This window comes from Acipenser ruthenus, chromosome 4, assembly GCF_902713425.1.
Source record: "Acipenser ruthenus chromosome 4, fAciRut3.2 maternal haplotype, whole genome shotgun sequence".
Classification (NCBI taxonomy): domain Eukaryota; kingdom Metazoa; phylum Chordata; class Actinopteri; order Acipenseriformes; family Acipenseridae; genus Acipenser; species Acipenser ruthenus.
The window spans coordinates 90595106-90619309 of record NC_081192.1 but is presented as its reverse complement, the minus strand read 5'-3'; the positions used below and the strand labels follow the sequence as shown (position 1 = coordinate 90619309).

Below are 24204 nucleotides of genomic sequence, written 5' to 3'. Positions count from 1 at the left end.
AATATATTTAACATAAAATATATGAATGCTTTATTGTAAAAGTATGAATGCTAAATAAGAGTTTATTGTTGTATAACATCACTCCAGGTGTAAGTGTTTATTGAATAATTAATCCTGTTAGGAGTAGGTGGGCTGGGGATTATTTTTATACCTGTGAACACTACCAGGTTGCTGTTTTCCTGCGTTTTAAAGACCTCTGTGGTCCTGAGTAAATAATGTGATTGTGGGTGGGGGTAAGCTTGGACAATCACCCCGTTATACTGCTGGATTTCCAAACACAAAGCATATCCCATTTTGTTACCTGACTTCACCTTATTCACAAAGCTTTGACGCCTTAGTTTTGTGTTTATGAATACAAACTTGGCTTATCTTATTAAGTGCTAAATGTAAGTAAGTTAAAATAACAGGTACGGTGATGCCAGTTAAAACTGCTCCATATAATGAGGACGTTGGCACTTAATGGGTTAAGAATACTGAACAAAAGTCAATACCAAACTGGGGTGGAAGGATTAATGATTGTGATGTTTATCATACCCCAACTTCAGGCCCACAGCTGTCAGGGATTGTGTCATGGATGTTCCTGTAGTAGCCGAGGCCCACAATGGTGAAGCGCACCAAGGCTCCCATATAGAGGGACAGTATAGGGATGAGAAGAGGCTCCAGGCACTCCAGATGACTGTGAAGCAAAATGGCTACAAAAGCAATCTGTAAGAGAAGCCGAAACATATATATTAGCCCACAGGATCTGAGAGCTGCGACAAGAGCCAGACTGGAAGTTATCAGAAGCATTTCTAAGAAAATTGGGTCTCATAAAATGCACGAGAGATGTGTGATCCAAACCTCTACACTCTGCTGCATATTCAGTAGGACTCCTCGTGCAACTGTAGTACATTTCTGTATCTCCCTTGCCAAACTCTCTCAGGCCTTGAAAGGACAATTACCCCCCTTGGCAGATAAATGCAAACTGAGTTATCCTCCACTGTTTGAAGTACTCATAGCCAGAACATTTCATGATCTCGTACCTCTAATAGTGAACACATTTGCAAATATGAACGAGGAGAACTTTGAGACATCTGTGTATTATGATTCTTTGTTATCCCTGCAAATAGCAGGAGCTATAGCTATGGACAAAGGTTTTGCATCACCTAGAATTTTAAGATTGAGACATACCGGTAATTAAAAATAAAATAAAATATATGAACATAAAATTATCTTTTATTTAACATGATGTAATCAAAGAAACTACATAATGATGTCGCAAAAGTCTATCGGAAGCCATAATAGTAGTACAGTATTTCATGTTAGATTTCAAAATGTCACATTTTTTAATTTTTGTCAGTTTTTTATTAAGTATATGGAAAACTACAAAGTGGTATGTAATTCAATATGTTAGTGTAACATTATTCAGCAGGTTTCATTTGACACTATGAAGCAAAATGAGTTAATTCTATCGGGTGAGGCAAAATGAGTTAATTATATAGGGTGAGGCAAAATGAGTTAATTCTATAGGGTGAGGCAAAATGAGTTAATTCTATAGGGTGAGGCCAAATTAGTTAATTCTATAGGATGAGGCAAAACTTGGCCATAGCTGTACGGATTAAGGCAACATTTCTGGAAGCTTAGCTGCTGCAGTTTTATAATAAAATCTTTCCCTTGGGTTCCTGCTTTATTTAATGTCTTATGTCTGTGACACTACATTTAGAAAAATACAATTTCCTTTTTGTAAACTGAGCAAAAATTTACCCTGCACTGCTCAAAACAAACCTACTCCTACTGTATCGCAATGTTAGATAGGTCATGACTGGTGATCTCATCTAGATGGTAAGCACGGTCTTCTTCAAATACTATCAAATTGTCTTCAGTTAGCGCACCCATGACCTTTCACTTAGACACTGTTTATGTATCTTAACATTATTTTACCTTTGCTGTATCCCATGTGGTCTGTATTGCAGTGATACATTTTTCACCTTTTTTACCTTTTGTTTTTACCTTTTGTTTATTGTTTTTACCTTTTTCATTCACACATCAGGTAAACTAACTACGGAATGACTTTTTAAATATTTGTAATCAGAAACATTCTCCAGGAGAAAAAAAAACAACATCAGTGTATCCAGATCATGCTCCCTCCTGCAACAATGCTGGCACTCTAATTGAAATGAAGTAGCACATTGTGAGAACAGAAAATCAACTTTGTTGCAGGAGGGAGCATGATCTGGATACACTGAGCAGTTTAGAAGAAACATTCTCTTTCTCTTGGAGGATGCTCACAAGCAAATGTTGAGAAATGTATTCCACGGCTGATTTCTTATGACCCATGATGTACTCAAAATAGTTGGCAATATGTTTAAAAATTTAACTCTGTGATACGAACAACACGGGACACAACTCTAATGAAGATTTTGAGAAAACATCTTTGAGAATCCAGTTCTGTGTATTTTAAAAATACAGTACTGTGCATTTAATAGAATCCAATGTATGTTTCAGTTTAGGGGTAATGTATATGCAGCATCAACATACAACACTATCAATGTACACAGTCTAGGCATGGCTTTTTGGTTAAAAAAAATAAAAATATGTCTAAAAGAGAGTTGGCTTTTTACCAAGAGCTTTTTTTTTTATCTTTAATATTAGAGAAAACCTGAATTAATTAGTTTGGTCCCTCTGCCGAGTACCTTACACCATACCTGAGCTATGACATCAGAGATAGAAGCACATCCCACTAGAAAACTGAACTTGTGTTTCAGCAAAATGCCAGCATGAGTCCAGGCCTGTAAGGAAAGAAATAGGTCTATCAAATATAATAACACATGTATTTCATACAAATGTATTTCATATAATCTTTTTAGTTGTCCATATGTCTCCAATGTTGTTTTCACTCTACGCTTTAATACAATAGTGCGGTATCCGTCTTCACACGAGGAAACGATTTTAAAAAACAAAAGACAAAAATCACAAAGTGAGGGTGAGTACAGTGCAGTAAAAGTGCCATCCTATTCCATTACTCCCAGCACAAGCGAAAAAGACCCACTGCCAATGATAAGAGAACATTTTAAATTAGGGTTTTGACACATTAAAAATTCATGGGTCATTTGGTGAATTTCTTTTAGGGATTTAGGTAAGGTATTTGAGAAAACCATAGGTTTCAAGAGTCTTGAATGACAGCAGGTAAGGTATTGTACATGAAAACAATTCTGTTGTGCAGCGATATGGAGCACTTCCAGAAGGCATTGTTCATACATACACTTTAAATACAGAGATGCTCACTATGACCTATATCCAAGTATTACTAAGAAATAAAAGAAAAGGCTTCTCCAGTGTCTTACTGTTCCTGTTACAAGAAACTACTTTGAGTTTTCTTAACTCATTACTTCTTGCTGATTTTGTGAATCTCCAGTATTGTGTATCCGATTGCACCTTTGAATTTATGTAAATACTGAAATCAAGCAAGGCAGAACGCTTTTCCAGTTTAGTCTATGGGAAAGAATTCCTCTTTTTGCTTTGGTTGGTTTGGGGAGTAGTGTTAAAGTTTACAGGTCTTAGGTTAGGATTCAATATCTGTCATCCAGAGTTTAAGCGTAGCTCTGGGTAGATCAGTGTAGAAGGGCTCAAATACATGAATGATTTAACACTGTAGTACATTGAAGAGATGTATGATACTACAATCTTAGTAAAAAAGTGAGAAAACAAAACATTTGGACAGGAAGTTCCTCAGGGGTGAATGATGCTTCCTTTTTTTCAGCAGTGCTAAATCCATCAAAGGCATGTAAAATATAAATATACTAAGAAAGGCAGAAGTGTATTTATACTCAAAAGTAACAGTGTGGAACTGGAATGTACTAGAAACAAAGCACAAAGCTACTAGGGTCACTAGATTAAATACTACCTGATACCTGTACAGTCATTATTTGCAATATTGTTTTAATGAATGGTGTTCCCAGTTTGTAATGGTTGTACTTGTAACATGTAACAACTACTGCCTCATTGTACTGGGACAGTTTGGAAAAGAGAATGGGGTCTACTTTAATGGTCATAACAGTGTGGATCTTCAAACCACTGTTTGTGAATAGGGCCAGCTGCTCAGCAAAAAGGGGCTTTTTACCAGATGACTTAAACACGCTGATGGCAGCAGGCTTATCACTGAAATCCATTATGCATCCTCTATACATACTGTACTATATGATCATTTATCCTTGAACATAACATTAAATAGCTTAAAATCTCCATACTGTAGATGGATGTGTGTGTTTTTTTCTTCATGGTTTTAAATTAATTGGAATTGAATGCCTGTTAGTTAGTTTTGTCACAGAGGAACATTTCATAAATGCTGCACACACCATTCTTAAGAATCTGTAATGAGATTAATTGCTGTAGAACTTTAAAGCACTGTTATATCTACGGGGGGTTGTTCTTCTGCCTGGAACAGAGCATGCACACTAGACAAAATACAGAAAACAACATAATGAGCATAGACATGAGGAGCCAAAAAAATAAATAAATGTAATTAATTAGTAATAATGCTTCCAGGGTGATATACAACTTGAAGTTTCCACCAAAGAATAGGCTAATTTCACATGACTCACACAGGCAGTATGTATATTCAAACCACACAGGCAGTATGTGTATTTATATTCAAACCACACAGACAGTATGTATATTCAAACCACACAGGCAGTATGTATATTCAAACCACACAGGCAGTATGTATATTCAAACCACACAGGCAGTATGTATATTCAAACCACACAGGCAGTATGCATATTCAAACCACACAGGCAGTATGTGTATTTAAACCACACAGGCAGTATGTATATTCAAACCACACAGGCAGTATGTGTATTTAAACCACACAGGCAGTATGTATATTCAAACCACACAGGCAGTATGTATATTCAAACCACACAGGCAGTATGTGTATTCAAACCACACAGGGAGTATGTGTATTCAATCCACATAGCAAGTATGCATATTCAAACCACACAGGCAGTATGTATATTCAAACCACACAGGCAGTATGCATATTCAAATCACACAGGCAGTATGTGTATTCAAACCACACAGACAGTATGTATATTCAAACCACACAGACAGTATATATATTCAAACCACACAGGCAGTATGTGTATTCAAACCACACAGGGAGTATGTGTATTCAATCCACATAGCAAGTATGTATATTCAAACCACACAGGCAGTATGTATATTCAAACCACACAGGCAGTATGTATATTCAAACCACACAGGCAGTATGCATATTCAAACCACACATTCTTCCATTGGAGAGGATAGTTGGGATGACCACCCATTTCAGAAGGATTCTTTTTTTTTATCACATTACTGCTGCGAAACCAATGACTTATATATTTACATGTTTTCACTGCATTCACTGATTCACTGTATTTTATAAAAGCCTTGATGTCAGTGTTTCAGTGCGCATCGTTCATGTCCTATTGGTCTGTCAGAGATTCGTCTGCGGCCTGACACTGGTCAGACCAGTAAAAATGTTTAAAAAAAAAAAGGGCGATCACACTTTACAATTTGCATGAATCTCTGTCCATCTGACTGACTTTCTGTACAGTATGTAATTTTATAGTTTTGCATAGATAACCACTTGTCCAAGTAACCTAATGTATCATAATCTTGAGGGTATGCATGTCTGTCCAACTGCCTGTCTGTATCACACACTGATATTTTTTATATAGTTTAGAGAACCACTCATGCGATTTTGATAAAACTGAAAGAAGACCTTAAGAGGATCAGAATCTGGGGTTCATGGAGGCTCCATGTTTGGCTGTATGTCACATTTTTATTTTTACATGTACATAATTGGACATAGTGGTCATAGTGATCAATTTTGTCATGTCCTGGGTGCCTATTATCTCGTCCCACATTTAAACCCAGTCTTTGGAAAAGTCAAGATATATAAATAATAAGAATAATTCATTTTAAAGGGGTCTTTCACTTTAAATACAAGAAAGGCAGAAACTGCTGAACAACCTTTCCTCATGAACAGTAAAGGTAAACAGTAACTCACCATAGCATCTAGCAGTGGGAAGGCAGCCAAATACAGAAAGGCCTTTCTAGTTTTATTCCCCACTGAATCATTTACATGATGAAGTTTATTAATGATGTAATACCCCAGGTCCGTATAAGCTGCAAATAGAAACAGAAGGAGAAGAAAAAATGAAATCCATATCACCTTAAAAACACAAATGTGATGGCTAGGAGGAAATATTCAATGATGGCATCTTCCTGGTTGGTATAAGCTGTAAAAACCAACAGAACTAAATCAAGTCTTCACTTTCTACCATGAGCATCCCTGTGACAGAGAAAGAATGAATCTTGGTTATAAATCTCCCTCCCGACCTGTTAGGGCGCTGTGTAAAGGGAACAGAGTGCCCCGGACTTGAAGGTCTGACCATTCATTCCAGGGAAAGGTGGAAGTCGGCCATCTAGAAAGGGGGCGGTGCCACGGTACACCAAGTCATCGCTCCAGAAGGGAAGAGATGTGGCAACCGTGGATTGGAGGAGAAACGGTTGCACTCGCTAACCAAGGGGGTGTGACTGATGGTACAAAAGGGGACGTGGCTAAGCGATCTGTTCCTTGGTTATGGTTGCGAGCAAACCTCTAAAGGAGAACTAAGATTGTAAGAGTGTTTAGTGTTTGTTTGTTTTGTCATGTCTGTTTATTAGACGGCTTATTAGATGGCTAACACATACCGGGAGCCGTCGCTAAAGGCCAGCACCAACCTGGACAACACTTCACAACTGTACACTAATAAATTGTATTTCACCACTTGCACGTTAGCACTCACTCTGGACTTGTGATCGCGTGTGTGTCTTTGTGTGTGTTTATTATTTCGGGACTGTAACCCGTTGTTTAGAACAGTGCAATACACATTATTTTTATTATTTTTTGCGGTCGCCAGACCGGGATTACAAAGTTAAATGTCTGTTTGGATCGTGAACTTTGTTGTCTGTCTTCTGTTTTGTAATCACATCACCTCTACACCTGTGCACTGCAATGTTAACAATCTTCATTGGGGCCTACTCTAAATTTAACAGTACGCAGTATTAACAGGGAGATTATGAATAATGACTTGCCCATCTGTTGTCTTGAGCATCAGCATTTTCATAGCACTTACCTATGAGTGTATGAAAAATGATGGCCACAGTGCCCGCTGCGACCATACAGAGGACAGCCTTGGTGCGGTCCCGCTTGCTGTTCACAAATACCAGGCCTACGTTCTTGAAGTCGCTCATTGGACCTGTGAAGAATTTCATCAAGGAATAGGCAAGCCCATAACTGGCCAGCATCTCAATTGCATCTTCTTTTACAGATGCAATGCCCCTATTCAAGGCCTGCAAAGAAAAAAAGGTAAGGGCGTAAAAAAAATGACTATTTTAGGAGATTAATCTATTTTTGAAAACATACATCAATTAAAAAAAAAAATAAAAAAAAAAATACAGTAACACATGCAGGGTTTCAATTATAAAAGTTTATTTCATGAGGCACCATGAACTATTCAAGGCATTTGTTTAATTTATACTTTTCCAAGATTCTTTGAAAGAAAAAAACACTTACAATAAAAACAAATGTACAGAACCTAACAGAAATGTATGCCTATACGATAGCTTTGCACTGCATTTTTATTTGGGCAATAATTCTTGACTCACAGCAGCCTGCAGCCCCCACTGTGTCTGTCAGACATACCTGGCATTCTTTCCCTTATAAAAGTTTACCAAGGTAATTTTGCAGTTTTCTCATGATTATACTATGCATTTACCATAGTTTGTCATGTTTTATATGCTTTACCTTACCTCTCTTTTACAATGCTTAACTATGCTTTACCATGCTTTATTACACTTTGTTATGCTTTTACTGTGGGGAACTTTAATAAGGGTTATTAGTGGTATAAAATTATTTGTTAAATGATATTACTGCTCAGGAACACACAATTAAACAAATAACCACACCAATTTGGATACTATATTGTAAATGCTCCCTTTGTTCTCATACCCAGAGACACGTGCTGCACATACGGCATCTCTTTCCAAAGGGGAATACACAGAACAAACAGCACTTTGAGCAGTAGATTTTAACTTTATTTAACAATATATTGTATCACTTTAGAAAATACCAAAAGACACAGCCACAGCATTGATCATTGTTCTGTATGCACTGCACAGTAGTGCTGGTGTCCTATCCCTTACAAAAGTCTGGTGTGGTATACCATGGGAAAATAACACAGCAATCTGTGACCATGAGAAAATAATGGCACTCCGTGACCATGAGAAAATAATGGCACTCCGTGACCATGAGAAAATAACACAGCAATTTGTGACCATGAGAAAATAACACAGCAATCTGTGACCATGATAAAATAACACAGTAATCTGTGACCATGAGAAAATAACACAGTAATCTGTGACCATGAGAAAATAACACAGCAATCTGTGACCATGAGAAAATAACGGCACTCTGTGACTATGAGAAAATAACACAGCAATCTGTGACTATGAGAAAATAACACAGTAATATGTGACCATGAGAAAATAACACAGCAATCTGTGACCATGAGAAAATAACACAGTAATCTGTGACCATGAGAAAATAACACAGCAATCTGTGACCATGAGAAAATAACAGCAATCTGTGACCATGAGAAAATAACACAGCAATCTGTGACCATGAGAAAATAACACAGTAATCTGTGACCATGAGAAACTAACAGAGCAATCTGTGACCATGAGAAAATAACACAGCAATCTGTGACCATGAGAAAATAACAGCAATCTGTGACCATGAGAAAATAACACAGTAATCTGTGACCATGAGAAAATAACACAACAATCTGTGACCATGAGAAAATAAGACAGCAATCTGTGACCATGAGAAAATAACAGCAATCTGTGACCATGAGAAAATAACACTGTAATCTGTGACCATGCGAAAATAACAGCAATCTGTGACCATGTAAAAATAACACAGCAATCTGTGACCATGAGAAAATAACACTGTAATCTGTGACCATGCGAAAATAACAGCAATCTGTGACCATGAGAAAATAACACTGTAATCTGTGACCATGCGAAAATAACAGCAATCTGTGACCATGAGAAAATAACACAGTAATCTGTGACCATGAGAAAATAACACAGCAATCTGTATAATGTGTATAATGTGAAATATTGTGATATCTTGTTACAATTGTAAATCACCCTGGATAAGGGTGTCTGCCAAGAAATAAATAACAATAAATAATAATAATCTGTGACCATGAGGAAATAACACAGTAATCTGTGACCATGAGGAAATAACACAGTAATCTGTGACCATGAGAAAATAACAGCAATCTGTGACCATGAGAAAATAACACAGTAATCTGTGATCATGAGAAAATAACACTAATCTGTATCATGTGTATAATGTGAAATAATGTGATATCTTGTAACAATTGTAAGTCGTCCTGGATAAGGGTGTCTGCCAAGAAATAAATAACAATAAATAATAATAATCTGTGACCATGAGGAAATAACACAGTAATCTGTGACCATGAGGAAATAACAGCAATCTGTGATCATGAGAAAATAACACAGTAATCTGTGGTAAAGAACAGCGAACACTCAGGCCATACTCATTTTTATTTTTGTACTTTTATCTAGAGCTTGCTTGATGATGCAACATCCCACCTTGACCCATATATACTTTTAATATATTCCACATATACAGAAATACGTTTTTTTTTATATATAGCCGCACACCCACTCAGCTTTTGTCAGTTGACAGCAATTAAACAGTGATGTATGTGTTTTAATGTACTTTTACTCAGGTCAGTGTAGAACTGCTTGCTGAGCTTCTCTGGCTTAAACCATTTCCTTGTTTCTGCAAGAGCTGTGGATTTAACCAATTAACTTTGTTCTTCCCAGCAATACACTTTTAAAAGCAGAGTGCCAGACATCCAGGTGGCCCCAGGATACCTGCTCAGCCAAGTCATCTTACATTCTTTAAAACCACGTGTAAGAACGCTGATCTTTTGAAAATGGAAATACACCTGTTAATTTTATCAAACTGGAACCAAACAACTAAGTGATATAATCCGCTCAAGGTGTTTGTTTCTCCTTTTCAAAAAATAGGAGTTAAAGAATGGAGGAAATGCATTCAAATTATGTGTTTTTGCTTCAAAATATGTATTTTTGCTGTTACCAGTGAAATTATTTAAAATTATTTAAAATAGTTTAATATTTCGTAAGCAATTCCACATGTCTCCACCCTATGGCAGTCCAGACTGAGGGGAAACCAACTAGTATTGCTAACCAGTTATATTTGAACTGTTTGAAGTTTCCTCTGGGATCCAGGCTTGATATAATGTAAAACACCTGTGCTTTTAATGCTTCTTCTTTTGAATGGCTTCTACTCATCAAGCTAAACAGCACATCGTAGTTAACTAAAAATGGAATCCCAGTACCTTTAAAGTAAAAACAAGCAGCAAACGGTGCTAGTGGAAGAGAAAAAAAGCACCCAATCCGCTATATATTTTATCATTCAAATAACATGCATATTTATACCTCTCATGTCACAAATACATTCCATTGCTAAGCATACTTAGCAACAAAAGAGCTGTGAGTCTTGCCTGTTCTCTCTAATTCTCTCTAATTCTCTGCAGGAGGCTATTTTTAGAGCGTGATAGAGAACTGGGAAGACCCAAAGGCTCCACATAATACCATATTATACATTTTATTTTCTGTAGAAATAAAATAGTGTGGTGCATATACATAGCCACAATGCAGAGCAGAGAGGGACAGAAAATACCCTGTCACATTGGTGCATGGAAAAAGAAAAATAGTCTCACCTTTTTCTCACTATTATTATTATTATTATTATTTTCTTAGCAGACGCCCTTATCCAGGGCGACTTACAATTGTTACAAGATATCACATTATTTTTACATACAATTACCCATTTATACAGTTGGGTTTTTACTGGAGCAATCTAGGTAAAGTACCTTGCTCAAGGGTACAGCAGCAGTGTCACCCACCAGGGATTGAACCCACAACCCTCCGGTCAAGAGTCCAGAGCCCTAACCACTACTCCACACTGCTATTATTATTTGCTTATTTAGCAGGCGCCTTTATTATTATTTGTTTATTTAGCAGACGCCTTTATCCAAGGATAGTTACAGAGACCAGGGTGTGTGAACTATGCATCTGCTGCAGAGTCACTTACAATTACATCTCACCTGAAAGATGGAGCACAAGGAGGTTAAGTGACTTGCTCAGGGTCACACAATGAGTCAGTGGCTGAGGGAGGATTTGAACTGGGGACCTCCTGGTTACAAGGCTGTTTCTTTAACCACCGGATCACACAGCCCCCTATATTTTGGTAGTACTTTCGTTTTAGCAGATGCTTTTATCCAACACGACAAAGACATGGTGATCTATGCAAATGCTGCTGCAGAGTCACACGTTTCATCCAAAGGACATATACATGTACAAGTTTTCTTACAAAACCGTAGTGTCAAGATTCGCACAGCAGAGGTGTAGGCAACCAGGGCCTTTAAATCTTGTTAGCTGGGCTTGGGAAGACTACAAATAAATTAAACTGTTTCTATCAAAGAGTCAGACATCTCGGCCACATATACCTTTCAAATCAAAAAAGGTGCTCGCACCCTGTACAAGGGAAGACGGGTTTTAGGGTCACTCCATGACAGTAGCTTCAGCAGATTTGATACTTAAAGTCCACTAACTGAGATAAAACACTGTACCAGCACTTCAGGTTAATGATATAAAAATTATCCAATCAAAATGTTTAGTACAGTATGTTTTTTAAATATTAGTAGTAAATCACACTTTCCACTACAGAAGAAGAAGAAGAAGAAGAAGAAGAAGAAGAAGAAGAAGAAAAAATACCTAAATCTGAATCCTTCAGTGGTAGTGCAAGATTTACGGCAGCAGTAATACAGATACACTAATTTAACACACATTTTGGTACAAGCATGACTTTTTAGGTACCCATGATAAATGGTACTTAAGCTAGTGTACAACAAATTGCATGTTGCTGCTAAGGGGTACAGAACAATCTTGGTTAAAGCAATCAGCTATCCGATGACCAATGACGAAGATAACAATAGGAAGTGTAAAGAAGGGCTTCATTATTTATTTATGTATTTACTGCAATGTTTTTTTTTTATTTTGATTTGTAGTAGCTTCAGTATTTTTTATAACGTTGCTTAAAACAACTCTAAAACACTTTTTATGAGTCAAATGACAATAATCTAAAACACAGAATAAATGGTATAATGTATATATATATATATATATATATATATATATATATATATATATAATACTGAATGAAGAGGTCTCTAAGCCACTCTTATTATTTTTCCTCCTATTTGGTCAAAAAAGCTTGACAATAAAGAATTGCTTGGTAGGGCCTTTATTTCAAGTAGAAAGTGTCACAAGTTTACATCACAAATGGAATTTTTACTGTTGAAGTCTCGAGCATAATGTACAGTAAGACTTCCGGACATGTTACCATAAAAAAAAAACGGGTCGATTGTACAGCTTTTTAGTGTGAGAAGGTGATTTACCAAGCCTTTAAAGTCGTGCAATGTTTTAGATGTTTACTTCCTATAGCATGTGAAATGCGAGTGGTATGTGTGTGTGTGTGTGTGTGTGTGTGTGTGTGAATATCAGGAAGACACTCAGGAGGCAGAGAAGGAAAGTTTAAACACGCTATTGCGTTTTTAAATCAAACAACCCAACAAAACGGTACAAAAACACTAACCAAAACACACTGGTCAAAATAAAAGGCACAAGGGCCAAAACAAAAGGACTATACAAAACACTCACAGACATAAATAACACAGGATGAACGGCACAGAACACGAAAAACACTTCACCACATACCTCTAACACCAGCATTACCTCTAACACACTGACCATGCTAATACCCATGATCACCTTATTTGGCTGGAGCCTTAATGACTAATTATTTATTCAATTCATGACTCCAGCCACATTCCAACGTGTTTTTAACTCCCTCCCTGCCACCTCTATATTCACCCCCCCCCTCCCCCCACACCCCGTGCACCAATACATACATAACTCCAAATGACACAAAATACAAACAGGGGCAGGTGGACCCCGCCACAGTGTGCTACGTCACATTAATAATGAATGTGGAGAGAGAATGACGACTTTCTAAGCTGCGTGGAAACTAAGCTGTATGGACACAAAGTTCCTCTCTGCATAAAACCTGCTGAGCTCTGTGAGCAAACTGGTAAGCTGCTGTTGCTGCAGTACTTCCAGTAATAGACATTTCAACTGAAACATGCATGTGTCTGGCACTGTGTATTTCACAATGATCTTTTTACAGGTGAACAAGCTGTCTCTATCTTGAACATATTTACGTAAGTACAATAGTTTTGCTCATCATTATGAAGATAATACAGTTTACACTCTCAAGTAACCCAGTGTAAATGGTACAGTTGCATGTGCAAGTTTTCAAAATGAGTTAATCATTTACATCATATCTACACTGTAGCCTGCTATCAAAATTGTGCTTTTCATTGCAAGTGAGTTTCATGCAAGAAATCATGCATGAAGTTGAAGAGACCTTTAATTAAAATGCATCAGTCAATTGCATATGTCAATAAAGTGATTTTTATTTTTCAGATGGTATTCCACTGCAGGCACCAGATTTAATATACTGTATTTTCAGGTTTCAGGTTGTTTGTCTTTTAAGCATCTGGATGTAAGCTTGTATATTGGGATGCATGTTGTTTTTGCCTGTGGCTAAATTCAAATAACTGAATGCATTTTTGCGTGACTGGAAAGTTCAACATAAAAAAGGGACAAAACAGCATAATGTTTTACATGAAAGCTAAAGTACACAGCTTTTGTAAGTTAATGGAATTAAGAACTAGCCACAGGAATTCACACAACTCCTATGTTGCTGAAAATAAAAACACAGCCTATAGGAGGGGACCAGAGAAGTGATGGAGGACCAAGGACCTAAAACATTAAAATGCCAAATTGGGGCACATATTGATTTAGTTTATGTAGGTTGGAAACAACAATTTAATCCAATCCCTCACACTAAGGACCATTGGGATTACCTATCATAGTGACAATTACTATAATTACTTTAGCAAAACAAAAGAAAAAAAACATTCTCGGCAGGGTGTGGCCCCCATGACATTTTTATTTTTTAGATACATGTATTTTTATTTTAATCTCACAAAACAAGCAACCTCACAGAAGTAAACCTGATGGCAAGATTGACGAGGGTGGGCTGGGTAAATGTTTCATTTCCTGAGGCTCCAGACCTGTCTACAAACTGTAGGCAATGCCTACAGCTTCTGAAAATAGCAAATACTTTACTGCCACAGGTCTGACGTAATGACCCTCAATAATTTGTTCTAACGTATAACAGTCAATTAGTAAGAATAGTTTTATCTACTGAGACAACAGGCAATCGGGCATCAAAACAAACAAATGAATGTACCTAAATGCAGATGAGTTTGTTTATTGTTTTCCAACACAAAATAAACAAAACAGGCCTCTGGTTTTAGATGGGAGATGCAGCTTTCAGTGGTACAGATACAGATATAGATTCACCCAGCTCTGCTCTGGCAGCAGTAAATAACACAAACTGCTTTTACAGCCTGCCACCCTGAATGAATAGCCCAACCCTGTTTATATATACAAAGCATTCTTTCATTTGTCAGTGCGAGGTAAGTGCTCTTTTTATTTTATTTATACAGAAGAGATTTACCCATTGAGACAAGGCCTCATTTAGAAGAGGGTCCTGTTAGACAACAAAACAACACAATAAATACATGTGTGGTTCAAACTTAGTCTGCAGCCTACAATGAACAACAACATAAATATGACATATCTATATGTTAATGTGGACTAAAGGAAAAACAATGGCAAGAGGCTCTACGCAATCCCCAAATACGATCTTTATAGCCAGAAAAGGAGAGATTGTCAAATTCTATCTTCGTGTGCGGCCCTTTGGGACTGCCAAAGTAACAGAATCCTGAGAGCGTAAACTATAGCCAGTAATGTGTGTATAACTATAGTGTGTATAACTGTAGTTCTTGAATTTACCTAGGTTGCTCCAGTAAAAACCCAACTGTATAAATGGGTAATTGTATGTAAAATAATGTGAAAAAATGTATAATGTGATATCTTGTAACAATTGTAAGTCGCCCTGGATAAGGGTGTCTGCTAAGAAATAAATAATAATAGTGATACTGAACAGATGAACAGGTAATACTGTACATTTACAATGGATTCTAAAAACCAATGCTCAGAGGATCAATTGCTAAATATAGACAAAACTGTCTGCTCTATTATTAAAATATAAACTCAATAAATTGCACGCCATCTGTCTGTAAATCAACTTCGTCAACCACAATGCCATAAACAACCCGCCTTACAGACTTTTAATATCTGCTGTGAGCAAAACAGTTACTTACAGCGCAAACTACGCCATGACATAATCGCTCAAGTATAGTAAGGTCCCTGAGTTGAATTCTGTTTTCTTCACACCCGCAGAGTGGGGAGCTGTAGCTGTATTTAATGCATGCTGTATTTGGGCAAAGTTCAAAGAAACGTATAGGCTATGAAAAGGTAATCTTTTATTATTTTGTCGAGTTACTGCAGAATAGGATACAGAAAGCGTATTAGGACCCCTCCCCACTTTTTTTTGAAAAAGGAAATAAACCAAACATAACCAACTCCTGAGTCCTTGCACTGACCTTCTGAGCTGCTTGGTAAAAGTTTAGTAATATTACAAAAATAGTGTACTTTGAAGAGGAAGTGCCAGTGATCAGATCACTCTTTATAAGCATAAGTTGATCGCTCATATGCAGCAGTGACTTGTGGGCCCATGGTCACACAAAGGATTGTAACACCTGTAAGCCGCTTTGGATAAAGGCTTTGGCCAAATAAATAATAATAAAAATATCCAAAATATCTTCAGTGGGGCAATTTCCATGGAAAAACAAAAAAATACATTTAATCTTTTCTCACTCTATTTTGGTAGTACTTTTCTGTGTCTGTGTTTCCATGTAGCTTTTTTTAAGCCAGAGAAATTCTCCTTCCATGCAAATAACCTAATGAATATTAAAATACGGGATGGTATTTTTAAATGTTTCTGTCTGACTCCCAATTTGGCCTTGTGTGACTTCCAGACATGTTTCCATGCAAAAGAATCCGAGTTTCTGGTAAATTGTACAGCCTGTTAGTGTGAGAATGCGATTTACCCACCCTTTTAAAGTGGTACTATGTTTTATAGGCACACTTCCTATAGAGTGTGTCACATAAATAATGACTGTGGAGAGAGATTGATGACTTTCTAAGCCGTGTGGAAACCCGCATTTATTTTCCCTACTGTAGGCTGCAACCTCTCCTGCAACCTCTCCTTAGTCAACTTGAGGAATTACCCCATACTTCTGTGTTATTTATACCATGTTTACTTGTGCTTTATCATGCTTTCAATATGCAACACTGTTCTCTGCGTTTACCAAGGTATACCACAGTATGATATTAGAAGACATCTGTTGTGATAATATTATGGTTTCTAATTTTTGGTTGTAACAAATATCTGCTTACTGTTAAGGTTTCGTCGAAGCATTGTGACCATTTGGAAAGTAATGGTAGTCCTATTATGATTGTAAGTCGCCCTGGATAAGGGCGTCTGTCAAGAAATAAATAATAATAATAATAATAATAATAATAATAATTAAGAGTAATACAATAGATGGTAATGTGTAAGATCTGTGCCATCGAAGACAAGGTTTGTTTGAACCGACAGCTGTCTTCGGTTTTGCTCCCCAGAAAAATGGTGCCCTTGCCAAGATATGTGACATTAATTATTTAGAAATTCAATAATGTGGAATTGGGGAGGTGGGGGCTGGTAAAAGCAGTTAGATGAATCAGGTATTGGGGTCACAAATACATTTAAAAGTAGCTTTTGATTAGGTTGTTTTGAGCACTAGCACTTGAGTGTGAGATTAAAACTGACACCCAGGGAAACTGCCTGATCATGGAACAGACAGCTGACCCCTGGAGAAATGAAACCATCCCTTGGCACAGAGCCCAACTTATAATTAAAACATCCCCACTGATGTACAACTCGACATGAAGCCTTACATGTTGAGAAGGTTCAGAAAAATTGGTGGCAACATTTTTTCTTTAAAAAAAAGGATATGTTATTGTTATTATTATTATTTACTAGTCTTTTTTGAAAAAATAAAAACATATATAAATAACCCCAGTAATAAGAAGAAATTAATTAAGGGTTTTATTTTACAAAAAAATTGTGAAGTAGTGCCAGTTTTCTTCCAGTTTTCTTGACACATAGAATATGGTATAGGATGCTGTACGATTCAAGCTGACATCCACCTCCCGAGAGCTTTAGAGGTCAGCTGCGCTTTTTGACCGCTCTTATAAGAGACATTCTCTCTTTCCTGGAGAACGTTTGAGTACTCAGATATACAGTGTTCCTGTATGAGACAGTCAGCTGTACAAATAAAAACCACACACCAACAGAAAAAAACCTCAGTAATGCAGTGTTGATAAATCTCTGATTACAAAACCCCTGAACCTAACTTGCTTCAGCAAGCAGGAATGCTACCAAACTCTTGAAATTGCAAATATTACATGCAACTAGAATCTTTCTCGTCCTGACAAATTAACTACGGCTCTCACTATCTTTTGGTGAAATTAGCTTCAGTGCAATACAATACAATTCACATTTCATGCCTTTCATCACAAGGATTCCAAAGCGCTTCACACAAAAAATTAACAATGAAACCATTAAATTAAAAAAAGTCAAATGCAAAATTTGATCAAATTGAAATAAAAATGTGTCCACTTCAGGTGGATCTTTTTTGTGACCTCAAGGAGCTAGTTTAGTACGCTACAATCAGTACTAAATTTGATCTAGTTTAACTGTGATGATCCCAATGAGCGAATCAACTTTTGGTCCTCCGCAATTTGGATTTGCAAGTGTACTAACATTAGTTCAAGCAAGTGGATCAAGCTCACTTAATGCCCCTGCTGTGCACATTTTGGCCTATAACATTTTTTTTTTAATCTGTAACAGGGGGGAGATCTGTGCTGACTCTTCTGGTGCGTTCATAGCGCTGCAGGAAGAGGGCAGCAGCCTTGCAATATCTGCCTGTCAGTCATAGCACTGGGAGAGAGGGTGAGTGGGCTTTCCCTTTCTCTGAGTGGCTGAGAGGCGGGTCTTGGGGGGATTGCTGGCCCTATAAAATAACGTTCTGTTGTTCCCTCAGCTCTGCCCCTGTACGACGAAACAATGAGCTAGCGGAAGCTCTGCTCCAGGACCGAGAACGCTGGAAAAAGAAACCCCAAAGAGAAGAAAATTAAATATATTGAGAGTGTGGAAACCTTGGGCAGACCCCATACGTGTATAGGAAGCAGGCTGAGGGAGCGGTGAAGTGTAGGACGGGGACCTGGGCTGTGCGGGTTGCAACGGTCGGGGTAACGCTGCCAAGTGCAGCACCTTTTCTTTGTAGTTTTTGATTACTGTGTTTTATTTTCTCTTTCTGATTTCGCCTTTTGTTGTTATTATTGTAGAGCACCTGTGTGTGCGTCAGCGTGTCTGTTTACCTGTGGGTATTCCTGTGGCCCTGTCTACCATCGCTGGTATTCAAGCCACGGAAACGGCGCCCTCTGCGGGCTAAACTAAAGCACTTGAAAAAAAAACAAAATAAATAAATAAAACTGGTCACCTGTGCGGTGTTGTCAAATACACTCTTCTATCTCCCGTGTCAGTGAATACCCACACCCTTCCACAAAATCACACATCACAGTCAAGGAATATCCCCACAGCACAGCCACCAAGAAAATATGATAATTACCGATTGTCTAAACCAAATCTTAAATCAGAAATCTCATAGCTTGTTTAATATTTGTCACCCACAGTAATATTCATATAACACATCACTAGATCAAATACAATTAATATAAATTTGCACACACACCTTACTGAAGATCATATCATTTATGAGTTCCTCTCAAAGGACAATACTGAGCAGTCAAACAACTTAAATGAGCCAGTCTAAATGATTGAATAATAAAAGGCAGCCCTGCACTTTCACAGCTGGCCAAATAAAACAGTAATCCAATCCCACTACACTCTTTATCCCACTGCTGGGTTATTATGCAGGTCAGAAGTCACTGCGAGCATCAACATTATTTCAATCTACAAAATCAAAAAAATATTGAGCAAGCAAAGATGATCCAGCAACCACCTAACCTTGACAATTAAAATTCAAAACGGCTCAAACAACCAGCCCTGTCTCCCAGTATTACTTTATACTGTATGTTTGCACCCTGTTGTTTGTATCTTTTGTCCATAAAAATGAGTCATTGTTCTACACAGTGATGTTCCCACAGAAAGCACTACTGAATGGCATTCCTATTGTTATCTTAATTACACTGGGTCATTTTGGACGCTCTTTAAACAGTTCTTGGAAAACTGAAATAAACCTTTGAATTGAATTTATTTTATTCACTCAATTCCAATATTCACTCAATTCCAATGACAGAATGACCAAGCCATTCACACTGTTTCAAACTGAGAGGCAAGGGCAAGCCCATAGAAACATAATAGGACTGTTTATATATCGTGGGCTTCTGATTTTTGGTTTCAACCGATAAACACCAATAAAACACCCCCCGATACAAAAAAATATGAACTCGTGTATATCCAATTGAAAAATTGAAAAACACTGGAAATGGTTACTCAATTCACGTTGACCACCCTGATCCCAGTGTAGTTATGCAATAGCCCTCCTTCCTGACTTGAACCTAGCATGGATTCTTTCTGAATACTTTAAAACTAGTGCTGGGACAAATATCTGAATATTCAAACTAACTTATTTACCATCTCACCAGAATTTGCGCAACAGTTTCAAAAACTGGCAAATGAAAAAGAGCTGTGTATAAAATATTTTAAAATATTTTAAAAACCACAGAATCAACACAGCAGCTCTTGAGCCTCTATTTAAAAGTTTTAGACAGCAAAAAGTAAACAAGTGTGATCTCTATGGAAAGCCATCTGGGACAAAAATGCGTTGTGCTGCTTTAGAGCAAGCCAGAATCTCCTGGGACAGATAAAAGGCAAGTAGGTCATTCTGAAATGCCTTGCTTAAACAGTACCCAACTTCCTGAAAATGTTGTATAGTGATTTTTATATAGGCTGTATATATATATATATATATATATATATATATATATATATATATATATATATATATATGTACACATATTGTTGCGAATTTATGTGGAATGTAATATGTTATGTGGAATGTAATAAACAATAACCAAAACGGTGTTTTTTCCCCCCATTCACTTTACAACGCAATTTCCATGTTTGTTTAATTTGAAGTGTTTAAAGTTAAATTTCAGTTTTCGTTTGCTTGTTCAGCTACGAAAAGGCACAAGTAAACCTCATGTTATTACTTTATGAAAATGTGTCGATGGCCACTGTTTACTGTGAAGAAACGACAATGGCAAGGAATGAAAAAAAATTAAATAAATAAAATGCGTTGTCAACTTTATGTACTATTTATTTCGGGAATAAACAAAACAACGTTTAACTTGAACTGCTATTTGGCATCCTTTGTTTTGTAGTTAATTCACTGGGGTAAAGTAAGTCCTACACAACTTATTCTTTACTCCTGGGATATGTTTCTATTTTAACGTGTTACATATTGTAAGGTCTAGCTGAAAAATAAAGGCGCACACACAGGGCCACGCCCTCTGCCCCTGCTGCTATGATGTATCTGCATTTTATAAAGCAATATATATTCGCACTGGATATAATAATAATAATATATCATGCAATGACAAAACTGTTAATGCACTCAGCAGATTGTGTGTTTGATTATCAATGAATCGACAAATAACCTTCCTATTGACATTTTCAGTTCTATTTATTTGGACGCATCGCTGCACAGTTCTGCTTGCTGCATCGCGTCTGGTGGTTAGCAGCCTTTAGGGCTGCAACAAAGGGTACATTTTGAACTTCAAAGGCTTGGAACAGATTACTCCCAGAAGCAACTTGGGTGTCTCCTGCGTTTCTTTGTGACAGGAACCAGTGTTGAAAAGAGTGCAAAAGACGTTCACCATTGTATCTGTTCACGAATAGGTATGAAAACAAAAATAACATTCAAAATAAAATACACATTCAACATATATAGCAAAACATATAGAGCAAAATGTGAGATGTCCAAAGTAATGCTTATACATATTAGGTGAGGTCTACTGGAATTGTTTTGTTAGGTCTATGTAGAAAATAAGAGATCTTAATCCACATAATAAATATTATTCTAATCTCTAGGTTTCATTCCTTCAACTGTACATCTCATTATTAAGTTAAGGCATTTTAATGCAAAACGTAAAGGTTTTGTACACAGCAATGAATAATGTACAGTACTTTAAACAAATGTTCCTCTTTCAAAGATGACAGTAGACTTAACAATACAAACCATGTAAACTTCTGATTTAGCAAACGGGTGTGGGAGAAAACAGGTTTTTAAAAATGAGGTACAAAAGAATCTTATGCAATGCTTTAACACCCACTGTATGTTAAACTCGGTGCAAGAATAATAAACCTTTGCTATGGTCAAAGCGAATTATGTTCAAGATAATTTGCAGCAGCTAATAAAAAACAAATAATACAGAACTCTTGAAACTGCAATACACTTATTGAGAGCATAACATCTCCAGCAGCAGAGCTGTTAAGAAATACCAGTAACATCTATGAAACTCCACATTTCAAATGTCATTCAAATGTATGTATGTATGTATGTAAATGTATGGAAAATATGCATTGGGCTACCATATAGGCATATAATGATGCCTCCATTCCAGTTTCTTCCATTGCTTTCATACAGCCAGCGAGCAACTTGGTGAAACTGTCTGAATGGGTTTGAACTTTACTTTTACGTTACATTTCTTAGAATATATAATTCAATGCAAATCCACCAACTCAAAAGTGTCCTGGTTTTTTGGGGGGACCACTGGAGCTCAGGTGCAGGTGCTATATTATATATGCTATAATATATATTATTAATAAATATATAACAAAGTCAGAGTGATTCATCAGTCATAGAGACAAGTAATCATTTAAGTGTATTATCTGATGGTATTACACTCTTGAAGCTTTGTGATATTCTCAGAAACAGAAAATAAGGTATTGTACTACTGTGGTTATTTGATATTACAGTACCTGCCTATAAAACCACACAAGTAAAACAGATTGAACCATTTCCAGCAATCCTGCCGTTAGGTAGCCTATTTAATTGAACGTCAAACGAGTTTGCCTCATTTTCTAAATACAGAATTTCCACCTGACAGCTAGGATTATCCCACTGAACCTGAACATCGCAGACAGCACTACCGTATTGGACTTGTCAAGTCCACAGGCGGCAGTTTCCCACCAGATGTATTAAGACAATTGACGTTTTTTTTTTTTTTGTTAGACAAATTTATTCTTGAGATCTACTTAAATGGATTGATCATTAAAAAAATGTTTTATTGAAACAAAACTACAGATAACAGTTTGAAAACTCACTAGCCATCGGTTTGAGCCGATCGGAAAATGCTGGTGCGCATTTTGTGACAGCACGGTCAACCTGTCAAAAACTGCACGGTCATCTGTTAAATACTATACGGTAATATCAGAAACCTGCATCTCACATCCCCCCACTTTCCAAAAGGAGTACGATCCTCGATAATTGATAAATAAATAATAATGCAAAAACAATGGTTCGTCTTTATCCGTTGCTACATAGACTGAGGTAGCGGTACTGCAGTTATGCTACAAAATGATGCGGGATTCATGGACTGGGGCGGGTTAAAACTCATAATACATCCTATACGATAAACACGTTAATAATCATTTAGTAAATGTGTGTTTGTAATAGAAAAAAAACCCGGCAAAAATAACAATAATGCACAATTCACAGTGGTAAACAGGACATGAACGTCCAGTGACTGCTGAAAAAGAATATATAAAATAAAGGAAATGTTACCAACCTGTTCCCCGAGGTCAATGGCTATATTTGTAATTGCCAGAGGGACCAGAAAGCGGATGAGAGGCCAGTAATGTGCGAGCGCTTGCAATTTCACCATAGTTCTGCTTGAATGGCAACACCAAATACATCTGCTGTTGAACAATGCAAAACGAATAATATAACGCTGGTCCTCTGCGTGTTTTCTAGCAGAAATCCAAAAACATTAGGTCCATCCCTGCACTCCTACACAACAACAGCATCAAAAACAATGATCTACCGCAGTGGAAAAGAGGAGGGACACCAGAAATTTCTGCTGACAGCTTTTCCATTGTTCACCGGCAGGAACAAAAATATAATCAGACTTCAAAAACAATATGATTTAGCCGCAACGTCCTTCTTTTCTGCAGTTTAGAGAACCGGCATTTTACAGCCGACTGATGCTACTGAGTCAGATCAGACAGATCATGCAGTAAGCGCTTCTCCTTGGACAGTCATCTCTTAAAAGCACGTGGGAGTTGACACATAAAACCACTCCTCTTCTAAACGTCACTGCTGTGTAAAAATGTACAGATTTAATAAGACGTTTGTACTTGTAACGTTTTCACTCGCAGGATGTGACTTTTTTTATTTTTATTTGTTTTATTTTTTTTTATGTAACTGTGGTGTTACCCTTGCCATCAGCTTCAATGTTTTAGATTTTGAGCAGTCAACCGACCGGTTTAGTGATTATAAATGTAATCGGCATTAAAATACTGATTATTCAATTCAATTCAATTTTATTTTTATATAGCGCCTTTTGCAACAGGTCGCCACAAAGCGCTTTACAAAGGCAAAAACAATACATATTACTGAACAACAGTAAGCATTTTTTTAAAAAAAAGAACAGAATAAAAACAAAACAGAATATATAAGCTGTATTATAAAAACATGATTTTAATCTAGATAAAATAAATAAATTAAATAAAATAAATAATAAAAAAAACAGTGGGAACAATATGGGAGCAAGAGGATCAGCTCATCTGTCATATGACACCTAAATTATGGAACAACCTGCCCATCACAATTAGGGAAGTCACTTCAGTCAATGTCTTCAAGTCTAGACTAAAAACCCATTTCTATAGCCGGGCATTTTCATGTG

General features: G+C 37.0%; 1 protein-coding gene across 2 annotated transcripts in view; it reads right to left on the bottom strand.

Moving 5' to 3' along the window:
• The window catches only part of LOC117399490 (progressive ankylosis protein homolog B), a 50758-nt gene extending 27189 nt beyond the window's left edge, over positions 1-23569 (bottom strand). For both annotated transcript variants that reach the window (XM_033998717.3, XM_033998718.3), the window contains exons 1-5: positions 23089-23569; positions 7143-7359; positions 6032-6150; positions 2685-2768; positions 535-705 (exon numbers count right to left, since the gene is read on the bottom strand). In XM_033998717.3, the coding sequence (XP_033854608.2) occupies positions 535-705; positions 2685-2768; positions 6032-6150; positions 7143-7359; positions 23089-23184 (687 nt within the window). In that variant the 5' untranslated portion in view covers positions 23185-23569. The remainder of the gene's footprint in view (positions 1-534; positions 706-2684; positions 2769-6031; positions 6151-7142; positions 7360-23088) is intronic.
• Positions 23570-24204: the final 635 nt, after the last annotated feature.